The 13,364-nt window shown below is 34.8% G+C and overlaps 2 protein-coding genes across 2 annotated transcripts in view; both read left to right on the plus strand.

Annotated features, from left to right (window-relative positions):
- Positions 1-7,260, plus strand: part of LOC123710716 (myosin-11-like) — a 28,179-nt gene extending 20,919 nt beyond the window's left edge. Inside the window, exons 10-17 of the mRNA XM_045662843.1 lie at positions 158-310; positions 963-1,151; positions 1,516-1,655; positions 1,752-3,921; positions 5,107-5,367; positions 5,669-5,874; positions 6,685-6,748; positions 7,122-7,260. Of these exons, the coding sequence (XP_045518799.1) occupies positions 158-310; positions 963-1,151; positions 1,516-1,655; positions 1,752-3,921; positions 5,107-5,367; positions 5,669-5,874; positions 6,685-6,748; positions 7,122-7,157 (3,219 nt within the window). The 3' untranslated portion in view covers positions 7,158-7,260. The remainder of the gene's footprint in view (positions 1-157; positions 311-962; positions 1,152-1,515; positions 1,656-1,751; positions 3,922-5,106; positions 5,368-5,668; positions 5,875-6,684; positions 6,749-7,121) is intronic.
- Positions 7,261-7,699: 439 nt separating this feature from the next.
- On the plus strand, positions 7,700-12,071 carry LOC123710717 (ELKS/Rab6-interacting/CAST family member 1-like). The gene is made up of 5 exons (XM_045662844.1): positions 7,700-8,271; positions 8,531-8,691; positions 8,825-8,972; positions 9,121-9,228; positions 10,236-12,071. Exons 1-5 carry the CDS (start codon positions 7,711-7,713, stop codon positions 10,263-10,265), a joined length of 1,008 nt encoding a protein of 335 aa, XP_045518800.1. The 5' UTR covers positions 7,700-7,710; the 3' UTR covers positions 10,266-12,071.
- The last annotated feature ends 1,293 nt before the right edge of the window (positions 12,072-13,364 follow it).

The following is a 13,364-nucleotide window of genomic DNA, read 5'->3' on the forward strand; positions in this document are numbered from 1 at the left end:
AAACAAAGATTTTAACTAACAACAACAAACATGTACAAAATGTAAGTCAATGCATAATTAATATTTTCTAATTAGCTTTATTTCTCCGAGTGTCAAAATTTGCCATAACAATATCTCGTATAAAACTATTCTTACTAAACCGCGTATATTTTTACAGCTGCAAGTTGATCGGGAGAAATCCGCTTATGACTTCGAATCACTCCAGTCGCAGTTGGATAAGGCTTTGGGACAAGCTGCTCGTCTTCAGAAAGAAAGAGACACAGCACAGCTCGATGCAGACAGATTTAGAGACAAACATGAGAAAGGACAAGTAAGTACATTTTCCTGTATTCTTTAAATTTATATGAACATTATTATGGTCTGAATAAATACATAATATACTATACTATAATTAATAATATAATATTTTACCAATATTTCACATCGTATTATAAAAACTTTATCACTTATTTGGCACCCAACGCTTAAAATATATTTTTTACTTATTAATGTTAACACGACAATGTCAGTGTCCGCGAATTTAATTCTGTAATTAAAGTGCGAAAAATTAAGGATGTGAAGATTTATAGCTTTTGATAGCTAATTTAAGTTATAATTTGGATGTCGTATCTGAGTATAACGGTAAACGCAGGACTTCCGAAGATTATTCACGGAATAATTAAGAGCATATATAAATGCGTACTGCATGCAAATGACTTTCATTCTTCTGAACGATTAAATATACACCTCTTTAAAAGTTTTTAGAAAAATAAGTTCACTTACATTATTAACGAATGGTAATTTTGCCAAGTTTGGAAGGATTTAGTATATTCCAAAATAGGGGGGCAAAATATTTCGTGAGATTAAGTAACCCTTAGAGGATTAAGTAACCCGTAAACAAAAATTAAGAATTGATTGGCATGAATCAAAAATTTTAAAATAAAACATATAAAAACAAGTTTTTAATAAATATTTATTTTTAGGCATTAATAGCGCGCATTCAAAAAGAGCGAGATTCAGCACTGGCTGAAGCAGCAAGTAGTCGTGAAAGAGCTGAGGCAGCGGCAGCAGCAGCAAACCGTGCAGCAAGAGATCGAGACAGCGCAGCAACTGAACTAGATGTTCTCAGGGAACGATGGGAGAAAGCACATCAACAGCACCAGAAGCTTACTGTAAGTAAAAGTATAATTCCACACAAAGCTGAGTAGCAGATATATTTTACTCCTACATTTGATTCAAATTGAGTAAACTAAGTAATAAACGGTTTACTTCTAGCGCGAGTAGGACTAAAGAGAAATCGTGGAAGAAACACAAAGAATATCATTTATTTCATTTTGAAATATGTTGCTCATTTTGATATTTTATTATATACATAAACTTTATACGTGACATATATTATGAAAATACTTTCGATAAAAAATTTACTTTGCCATTTTTCTTTCGTATTTTTCTCTTCTCTCTACTTTTTGCAGTTGATTTAAAAAAATATATTTTCTAAACTACGTCTACTATAAGAGTATCATTTTATGCTTTCAGATGGAAAAAGATGACGCCCTCACGGAATTAGAAATAATGAAAGAGAAATTAGACAAAGCTTTATACACGTCACAAAAGACCGTAGAGGAAAAGGATTCTGCGCACAAAGAATACGAAAAAATGCTTGAGAAGTATGATAGGTACTTTATTTTATATGTTGTCTTGTCTTTATTATAAAAACCATTAATATTTTTGTAAAAGTGTCTTTTATTGTAATCAATATATTTTTTTTACAGATCCCAGAATGAAATATACAGACTTCAAAATAAGATAGACATACTCGAAGCTGACAAAGATCGACTAGAACTTGAATTAGAAAAACAAGTGCATCTATCTACAAAATCTAGGGACGATCTTAGAAAATTGCAAGATGAATCCGCGCGGTTGCAGGAAATGTATGATAGGGCCTCTTTACAGCTTGGCAGGACCAAAGAACAGGAAGAAAAAGCCAAAGAAGACATGGATAGACTATGTGTCGATATCGAAATGGTACGGGATCGCTACGAAAAGAGTCAAATTGAACTGCGCCGGTTTCAAGCGGAAAACGACAAATTAATAGCTGACAGCGAACGATTGCAATTTGAGTATGATCGAGCTATGACTCAGTGTGGTAAAGCACAAGCGTCAAATGAAAAAACACAAGAAGAAATGGCCAGAGTACAAATAGAACTTGAAAAAATGTACGACAAGCACGACAAAGCATCCGCAGAGTTGAGACGAGTTCAAGCTGAATTAGACAAGGTTAAGACAGATGCATCCGGTGCTCGTGAAGAAGCAGAAAGATATGCAACTCGGTATGGAAAGTACCACGACTCTAAAGAAGAACATGAAAGGACAAAACTAGAAGTAGAACGACTGCGCACACGATTAGAGAAGACAACACTAGAACTGGAGCGAGCGCGTAAGGCTGAAGAGGAGGTTACCCGTCTCCGGGCCGATCTAGAGCGCACCGAAGGCCTTCGAGGTAAATACCAATTCGAACAGGATAAATGGAGTACTGAAGTTAGCAGATTGCAAGCGGAGTTAGATAAGCATCGCGAACGATTTGAGGCTTCGCAAACCGAAATCCAACGTCTTCAGTCGGAAAAAGAGCAGGCAGAAACAAAATTACATGAAGTCAATATACAGCTGGAACTTTCGAAAAACGAAGTCACTAAATTATCTACAGCGATGGAAAAACAGAGAACAGACCTCGAAAGAGCTCACATCGAATGCGAAAAGTTCAGGGATAGATGTGAGAAATTGAAACTGCGTTCGGATCAATTAGAGAAAGATAATGAAAGGTTGAAAGGAGAATTAACACAAATTGAACGGATGAAGTTGCAAGCTGTTGCGGGTGACAAAGCTAGGACCGAGGACAGACTTGAAATTGAACGACTTCGTGACAAATTAGAGAAGGCTATTCAAGCAAGAGATGCCACAGAAATGGAGGCAGGCCGTCTAGCAAAGGAACTTGAAAAGTCACAAATGCATCTCTCTAAGTATCAGGAGACGAACGAAACGACACGCGTAGAATATGATAGAATGACCAATGAGTTGGGACGAATGCATGAGCGTTTAGAACGAACGATACTGGAAATGCGTCAAATAGAACAAGAAAGAGATGCCCTTAGAGCGGAAATACAGAACACAAGACGTAACATAGAACAACAGCAACGCTCTTTAGATCACCGCACACAGGAGACTTTAGTAAAACTTCAACAAGAACTCGCCCAATCGGTGAGAGATAGAGAAAAGATGGCCTCTATCCTCGAGCAACGGGACAAACAAGCTGATGCTATCGAAAAGCAGATTGTCAAATTAGAAGCGGATACCAAACAATTGACAATCGAACGTGACCAACTTGTTGCTCAATTAGAAAAGTCTCAAGATATGCTTGTAAACTTCCAGAGAGAACTTAATTCGTCGGAGACAGAACTTCAAAAGCAGCGTCAAGAAGTAAGGCGACTGCAAGAAGAGCAAAGAAAAATCACACAAGATTCCGAACGCGGTGCAAAATCGATTATCGAGAGTCGTGACAGAGAGATCGTTAAACTACAACAGCAAATGCAAGCTGTTACAAAAGAGAAAGATACTCTCAGACAGCGAGCAGAGAGAGCCGAACAGGAAGCGAAGAAAGCGGCCGAAGTTGATAAATGGAAATCGGCCGTGGAAGCTGAGAAAACAAAAGCTATTGCAGCTGAAAAAGCGTTGTCGGAATGCCAACAGCGCTTAAACTCATTAGAGAAACAGTTCCAGGCTCAGCAACATCAATTGCAGCAGCTGCAAGCTCGTGGACCGTCCGACGTGCAGTCCGTACAAAAGCAGCTTGAAGCGGCTCAAGCGGAGGCGAGATCGCTCGCTGTGGAGAGGGAACGTTGCCAGGCACAGCTCGAGATGCTTGTTCAAGAATTGGAGAAGAGCCAGGTCAGTTGGAGGATCGCCCGGCCGATAGCTACCGGGAGGGCTATGCGGGGTTGAATCGAGTTTGACGCTAGTACGGCTTGGCAAACGAGTAATAGCTAATGCATTCGAGTTGTTTCACACTTTAACTCTTACTGTCACGATTTCTTTAAAGAAACTATTTTTTTAATTATCTTTTTTTAGATTTTTTGGAATGCAGTCAAAATAAACGTACAAATCGACATAATTTTTCCTAGATATTTTTTCTATGCTTAGATTTTAATTTACATTTACATATTTTTTACTATTTGCGTCATGCTACAAATTCTATTATTAAAACCATATTTTATTTAATACAATTTCAAACTTTTTTGCCATGCTGCAAGTATAAAAAGCAATATCTAAAATATAAACGACACAGTAAACTCGATTGAACCGTATCGCGGATCATTGCACCGGTGTCAGTAGTATGTTGTTTTCAATGTTCATGTCATCATCGGTCATACATTGTTGTATAGCATGCCTCCTGCCGCTGGGCATCCTCCAACCCCTCATTTCGTATTTAGTTTCATCATTAAAGCGGCGTCAAATTTCATGAATGTAAATGTTTCGGCAAGCACCTGACATTTCCTCACGCACCATCCACGATACAATCGGTTGGCAATGTTCGGTGCAATGCTTTGTCCGGCTTCTGGACGCTCTGTCCGGTCCTGGATATATGTCCGGCCGGTCTATGGCCATATGTCTAGTCACCGGGCACGTCCGGTTACTGGACAGCCTAATTATTTTTATATCTTTCAGCCATCGCTATGCAACTGTGTATTGTGTTGTGAATTAAAGATGTTTTAAATTATTTTATTCTATTATTATAACGCTGAAATTATGATTTGCCATTTACTTTGGTACAAATAAATAATCTTTCAAGAGATCATAATTACAGTTTAGCTTATACTTAATTTTGCTATTTGTAAATATTTCTAATGGTATGACGGAAATGTGGGTTCTGATAGCAGTTGTATTGAAATCGAAATAGTAGTAGACAGAGACCTTCTCATTGCCAAGCAAAACTTTACTTTATTACGAGCTTAATTGACAGTAAAAAGGGCTCTTACCTGATTTGATCTATGTCGTGTTGTTTCTGAAGCACCGCTATCATCTCCCACGCTGTCATATAGGTAAATGAATGATAATACGAAAATGTTTGTACAGCTCGCACTCCAAGAAGCGAACAAGAAACTCCAAGCTGGACAGAGCGCCAAAGCTGGGGACGATACGGCTCAGGCTAGGAGGCAGTTGCAAGAAGAATTTAAGAAGCTAGAAGACGCGAGGAAGCAGTTTGAGGAAAACAGAAGAGCGGTGGAGAACAAACGGAAGGATGTAGAGGAGAAGGAGAAATCGCTTACGGAGGTAGATCGACAGTTAAAGAAGAGAAAAGAACAAATGGACCAAATGGAGGCATCTTTGAGGAAGGCAAGATTCTTAATACGCTATTCAGAATTATTTTTTGTGCATACAAGAATGAATAAATAAATTAGTATAATGTAACAGCTTAGCTTCAACGATCGGCGTTAATACGCTTATTGCAGCTTGAGAATGTTTTTGAATATCAGCCGGCCAATAACTTTAGGTTTCGGTTGCACAAAAAGCCAATTAAGCAATAAAAAAAAATTATGTCCTTTATTTTATCTCAAGTCCAGGATCTAGTTAGGCGTTTAGTCTTTACAAAGTTCACAAAACTAGATGATTTTACATAACTAAAATCGTATTGTAGGCTGGCGGAAGTACAGCAGCGGTGTCAGAAATGAATCGCAAGCTCACAGACATGCAGAAGGAGGCTGACGAAGTTAAGAAGCAGCTCAGTCAAAGCCAAGAGGAGTCGAAGAGGCTCTCGACGGAGACCGAACGCTTGTTGCAGCTAGTTCAGATGTCGCAGGAGGAACAAGCGCAGAAAGAGAAGCAGATCATGGATTTGCAGCAGTAAGTTCTTGACGTGGCTTTATAGTCAGTTTAAGGATAAACCTAACAAAACTAAACTTTACAAGAATTTAAAGGGTCTCACTGAAAATCAGTGCTGTGGTGACAAGGCTCTAGTGTATAAAGCGACCGTATTGAGTGGGCCTATAGCATAGCAGTGTTGGCCTAGTGGCTTCAGCGTGCGACTCTCATCCCTGAGGTCGTAGGTTCGATCCTCGGCTGTGCACCAATGGATTTTCTTTCTATGTGCTCATTTAACATTAGCTCGAACGGTGAAGGAAAACATTGTGAGGAAACCGGCTTGCCTTAGACCCAAAAAGTCGACGGCGTGCGTCAGGCACAAAAGGCTGATCACCTACTTGCCTATTAGTTTAACAAATGATCATGAAACAGATACAGAAATCTGAGGCCAAGACCTAAAAAATGTTGTAGCGCCATTGATTTATTTTTTATTGAGTGGGCCTAAATTCAAACTGCACACAACTATTATCTTTTTCATTGAGTTTCCTTTACAAAAATCTTTCTTTCCTTTAACAGCACTGCTTCTGCGCAATACTTTATTTACAATAAAATTTAAGATTCTATTGAATAAAACTTTGCATTTTCGTTATTAGATTCTGTAGACTTTGAATTACACAGTAATTAATATGATAAAGAAGAATTTTGTATCCTAATAATGATAATCATAATCGTCACACGTAGTTAATATTTTATATCTGATTAGGTAAAATAGTAACCCCGTACTTCTCGTAAATTGGCAGTTGTTTTGTCAAGAAAATTACCTTAATTACATATATTATAATAACTTTTCAGGTCTGTGAGAAACCTTCAAGCCAAACTAAAAAGTCAGCAACAAGCACAAGCACAAAGAGAAGAGGTAGGCTTTCTTATAAAATATATAACCGGGACTCATATTGATCAAAGACTCAGTGCCATAGTCTTTTGGTTGCGAGCCACAGTTAACAATTATGGACCTCAGGTCCTTTCAAATAGAAAAATGTTAGTTTAATATCCGATGCTAAGACATATGTGAATTAAGCTAAAATGTTGTATCAATGAGAAGACATACATAAATCCCTCTCTTCTTTGTTTTGTATCAGACTAAACTATCTCTAAGATATTTTGTTATAATTTGAATTGTGATTATAATAAACTAATTCAACGAAATTAATAGTCAATAAGATATTTTGAAATATTGCAAGGTAACCCGACTAACATTATTAACAAATCTTTTTCCTGCTGCATTTCAGGCCGGACCCGCTGGCTTCCTTAAAAGCTTTTTCTAAGCCCTTCTCAAGACTGTCGTTCATTTAATTTTTCGTTCGTTTTTTTTTCTTTAACTGTCTCTAAACCGCGAGCGATTTCTCCAGACCTAAGCTTTACAATCGCTAAGTATTTGTATTGAATATTGTAACAAAGTGTTCAGATTGTCGTATACATCAATACGTCACATGTATTCGTATACAGATTTGAGTTGGTAACCAGCACACAATTAAAATAATTAGTTTAGCAATAAGTGTTTAAAGTTTAATAGTGTTCAGCGGGACTTGTTTTTTAAGATAACGATTGTTAAGCAACATATATAAGTAGAACTGTAAGTGTCCATTAGTCGATGTTACTCCGCTTTCAATCTTGTTATGCGATGACTTGACCGAGTTATTTTTGAGTTTATACGTTTTGTTACTAAATAATACTGTTTTTGATTTCTTTTTCTTTTATTTTCACATCCCATGTTAGGAAATAACGCGCGCGAGACAGAGTGAGATAGCTGCGATCGGTGACTTGACAGACACGTTAAAAGAAAGAGACAGACTCAAAAGTAAATTAGAGGAGAAAAAAATGAAAGTTATTGATCTTGAAATAGAATTAAACGAATCTTCACTCATACTATCAGAGATACTTAACATATCGGACGGCCAAGAGCTGAGTAATATTAAAAAGAGCACATTTTTGGAACTGCAAAAGAGTGGTAAGGTATTGGATAGACTCGATAAATGCAGATTTAGCAGGAGCCACAACGACTTACTAAATGTAGGCGAGAATCCACAGATTAACGCGCAAAAGCTAACACGTAAAATAACAGATCTAACAAAGGAGATTGAAATAAAGAATTCTAAAATTATAGAACAGCAACGTAGTATATCAATATTAGAAAAAGCGTTGCGAGAAAATAATAATATTGCTGAGTTTGAGCAACTTTTAGCGGTCATAAGAAGCAAAGACGAAAGGATTGAAGAATTGGAGAACATTTTGAATAAGTCTGGTTACACAAGAAAATTATATAAAGATAAAAGAATTTTGAAATTAGAAGAAGCGTTGAAGGAGTCAATTTTGATCGCTGCAGAGAGAGAAAAGGTTTTCTATGAGGAAGAAAAAAGGAGGATTGAAGCAATAACGAAGGTAACATTCATATTTTATAACATTGCAAATTTATTTAAAAGTATCCCGTGTGTCTTAAACTGGTTATTTTTCATAGTTTAGTGTAATTTTAATTATTGATTTCTGAAATGTTTTAATAAACGTTGTTCTTGAAACAAGATGATAATGTTATATTCCTATGTTCGTTATTTTGACAATTTCAATTTATACGTGAAGAGTGCCTAAATAAACAACCATTGAATTGGTTATGGTTTAATATTTTCACTTTTTTTATTGCCAGATGAAGAAAATGGAGCAAAGATTAAAATCTCTTCAGAATGTATCAGTTATGAACTGTAATACTTGTTCATCTATATTGAAACGACAAAAAATTATGGAAGAAACATTGCATTACTGTCAAAAACAACGAGATGCAATACTACGACATCTATCAAATGTTATGTATGTAATCGATGATCCTGCTAGATCCTTGCATGCCAATACCTAAACTTCTCCTGAATTAAAAACAAGAACAGTGAGATTTAAAAGTTTTTGATACTGATAAAGTTTTAACAAATAATTATGAAAATTACAGTAAAGATCTTCTTGAAGAAGCAGTTAGTGCAAAGGACTCCGAAATAGCTAAACTGGAAATAAAAGGTGTTCTGGATGAAAATGCGACAAACATATGTGAATCTCTAAAGCTGGAGAGAGATAGAATGCTGGATAGATTAAAACTAGAGGTAAACCTTTATGCTATTTAATTTATTTTAAAAATCAGGTTTCTTCAGAAGTTTCTGATCCTTCGAAGAATTTCTAGTTTGGATAACTAGTCATTAACTAATCATTTAATAAATTTTAAAATTATAAAAAAAAATATTTCTTTTTCAGAATGAAAAGCTGATGGAATTTCAAAAGGTTACCAACATAACCTCGGAAGAAAGTTCATTGCCAATAATCTCTGACGATATGACGTCAGAGGACAACCAACTCGTTTGGGTATCGTAGATGGAAACTTAAGAATGCGAGTGATTTTTATTAATGATAACTCAATGCAAAGTTCAAGGACATAATTTAGACACAATGCTTCTTTATTTCAGAATCACTTAAAACATAACATAAAATTTATGTCTTTGAGTTATGCATTCGTTTCTTTAACAGGCACTTCTCACAACATACACTGCTAATGTTTTTTTTAAACGTGTGACTTTGAACTGATATTCTAGGATTTACCTAGACTTCACTTACACTTACCTACACTTCAATACCCATAGGCTATTATAGGACCTATTTAATTAAAAACTTTTACAAAAATCCAAAGGAAATAGTCATAATTTTAAATTCAAACTAAATTATAGTAAGATAATGCAACTTTACTTATTAGTATTTACCGAGGTAAAACTTTGATTTTCATATTAGATTAGGTTTGTATTTTGATTATTATTTTAGGGGATATAGTTATAATTTACAAGACAAAGTAATATCATAAATATTCCTAAAAATGTGAACACTGTTCTATCGGCGAAATAGATTTATGCATTAATTGAAAGGCGTAGGTTTTCAAATTAAATAAAAGAATCATATTCATAGATATACCAATGTGTGTGAAATAAATATACAGTCATGGTAACACTGGGGGGTAATGTAAAATAAATGACGCAAGACAAAACGTTACGTCCGAAGGTGATCGAACGTAATACGACAGTATCAACGCGTATGACAGTTGACCAATCACAATCGAATGGAGCACACAATCGTTCCCTTTCTCATGTTAATGGTCCCAAAATATGATTGTGTGGAATGCCAAACTTGGTACATTCTCTGACCTTATCTATGGTTAACAACCCTTTACTCAATTAAAGTCCATAAACTCTCAAATTATAGATATTTTTGAAATAGTGATTTTAACAAATTAATGTGTGTAACTAAAACTTGCTGAATCTGTCTCTTACGTAAATGATTTTGATAAATGAGAAATCAATTATGTGAATTAGACATGTTTGCAGGAGGAGGACATCCCAGCTACTGTACTATGACGTCATAAAGCTAAGTCTTATGTGTTGTGAACATCTATCACTTGTCATCTCACCCGCTACCTTACCATCGCTTTTCACCAGCCTTACGCCAATAAAACCTCTTCAGAGACTGTCTCCTTTCTTTTATAGTCTGTGTCAGAGCGTCTCTTTGACAGTTGTCAAACGTTGACGTTATTGTAAATAATGTTTTAGTTATAACTCTCACACGATGCGACACGGAACCATTTATCGAAAAGTAATATTTTTTAATATATTGATTGAGATTGAAAAATTATTTATCCTATTCATATACTCTAGCACTTGTTGACTTATACATAAAGCAATAATGTAATCTTCGCTCGTCTTAGATTAACTCGGACTCCGTGTATATTTCTAGTCAAATGTATTGAAACTGCTTATTGTTATTAACTATAAATCCTATATAATGCTTAACAAGCATTTATTTTAAGCACTAATATTATTTAAAACTAATTTATGAAGTTAAGTACCACAGTCAAAAATTGTGTTTGAAATTACATATCATGCACAAAGTTTGGAAATCTTTGGGCATTATCATGGTAGCTTCGATTTTAGAACGTTAAAATGCTTATCTGATCAAGCACTGCCTTAAGTGATAAGTTTTCTTTGTATCGAGAGCCTACGTAAGCTTTAAGACGTCCGATCGGCTCGGGCGTTCGAAACGGAATGAGGTTTGCAGTATTTTTAGCACATTGTGGCAGCTATTCAACTACCCACAGGTTAAAGAGCTTTTACATTTTTACAGTCTTGCAAGTGTTAGGCATAGACATCTTTTTGTGAATTGAGATATAGAATGAGTGAAACTTGTATGTTATGTTATATCTGTTGAATTATGAAAGTTTAATATGTTGTTCTGATACTGTAATCATTTAATCACGTTAACAATAAATTTGATATTCTGTACAAAATAATCTAAAAATAGTTTGTTCAAATCACATTGCTTTTATGGGGAGTTGTCTAACACTAAACTGGAAGAAAATTGGATAATGATCTGCCCATCTCGAACTGAACATAAGAAATACACTCCGTATAAAGGCATTATGAGAATCTCGCATTCACTTGTTTTAAAACAATGTTATTTCTTTACCTGGGTCCAAATTTATTTAAAAGTTTTTCTGGACTTAAAGTAATATCCTCTATTGACAAAATATATGGCTAAAGTAGTACGTATTGATAGAAAAGCTGCAATGTTGTGTTGATATCTAAGCTAATGATTTAGCATTGATGATCGCTATTGAGATCATTGGTCGATGGTCTATTCTTAAATCATAGCCAACAACAAGGTGTAATAAAATAAGGTACGATCAATTATGAAACTAAATATTTGTGATTTTCCCTACCATATTTTATTGACCATGACAAATAGATAAGTTACCGCATTGTTATTGTAATACTATTTTAACATGTATAATTGTATATTTTAGTCATAAATATGTAATATTACAACGCATAAATTAATTGCTTCTATATCAAATTTCTTTCGATTAAATACGATAATAAAATATATTATATTTAATGGTATCTATACGTAAGATAATTTTAACTTCTACTGATAAACGTATAATGTTGCAAACAATACTTTAAAAAGCTGCTTACATATAATTACATGATAATTTTGGTCAATATATGCGTTGTAATATTCAACTTGACTTTGCAGCAAAACTTTTGTATCGGTAAAATGTAGGTGAATTGTACGATCACGAAATTAGTTATTGTTAAAGTTCGTATTGTTTCAAGATACATATATCGACAGATATGCTAAGGATAAATGTTCTTTGAAATATAATATCTTCGTATAATATTATTTTGGCTTTTAATTTCACCTATTAATACGTATTAACCTTCATCGGGGTCTTTGCAGCAAGGGTGGACCAGCAGGGAAGGGGGTTAACTCATCCCTGGGACCTAAAAAGGGTTTTATACACTTTAGGGGGAAAATATTAATATTTACAGACAATACATACTATCAAAAGCTATATATTCTTATAACTACATATACATATCTTATTCATAAAAATATAAACTTTGACAGACACACACACGCGAATACTTGATCCGGTAGCAGTTTATTGAACTAATGACTCAAGCCGTGCAGATTAACATAAACTCGGACTTAGGGTAAGGATTCTTTACAGGCTTCACAGTTCGCGCAGTTTTGTTTCTGCTGATTTAGCTGTACAATACCTAGTTTCTTTATAGCAAAACATTCAAAAGCATAAATCACCAACTCATATACTCCTAATCAACATATCCGGAATATCAAGGACACGATAATACCTAGACAATAATTCCATAATAGTTCCGTTCCGTTTACATCGAAAAACAACATTCACAGCTGATCGATGTAGAAACGACTTTATCCCTATAGTTAGAGTTCCCCATCAAACTTTCAAAATGACATAATATTTGTAATGATTAAAATATAAATACGTAATACTTTATTTTAAAATAGTATTTTCTATACATATTTATTTAAATTTAAATTCTTTATTCAGAAGTACACCATCTATTGAACAGTAGCGTCACCATAAAGACGTTCCTTAGTACGTCTATTCACCAACAGAGGGCCAATACTAAAAAGTTATGGTAATCAACAAGTTAAAAAGTATTAAATACCGCGCTGAATATATATAAAAAAAATTCAGCCTGGTTACGTACAAAACTAGGAATAATGAAGTTCGGACTATAGAAACAGATGCAAGCAGTCATGTGTAAGTAAATTATTTCTCAAAAATAAACTACATGGGATATGCAAACTTTTTTGAATATTTTAATAAAAATGAAAGTTTGAAAAAAAAATCGGGAACCCCAATAGCGTGAGTTCGACGGGCGGAACTCGTGCGCACCTGCTTCCGGTGACGTCACTGCAGTTGTCACGTCGCAACGTCGAGTCGTGTGAGTAAATTTTATTATTCATAAAAAAGTTTAAAAATTAATTGTTTAAATACTCTTTATGGATTTGCTTTTGTTAGTATTAAGAAAAATTAAGACATCGTCATAATTATTTTTTCTTTAATGAAGTTTCTAAACTACATATATATCAATTGTTAGGTCAGACGGTAATATCAAAGCCCAGGCTTA

This window comes from Pieris brassicae, chromosome 6, assembly GCF_905147105.1.
Source record: "Pieris brassicae chromosome 6, ilPieBrab1.1, whole genome shotgun sequence".
Lineage (NCBI taxonomy): Eukaryota > Metazoa > Arthropoda > Insecta > Lepidoptera > Pieridae > Pieris > Pieris brassicae.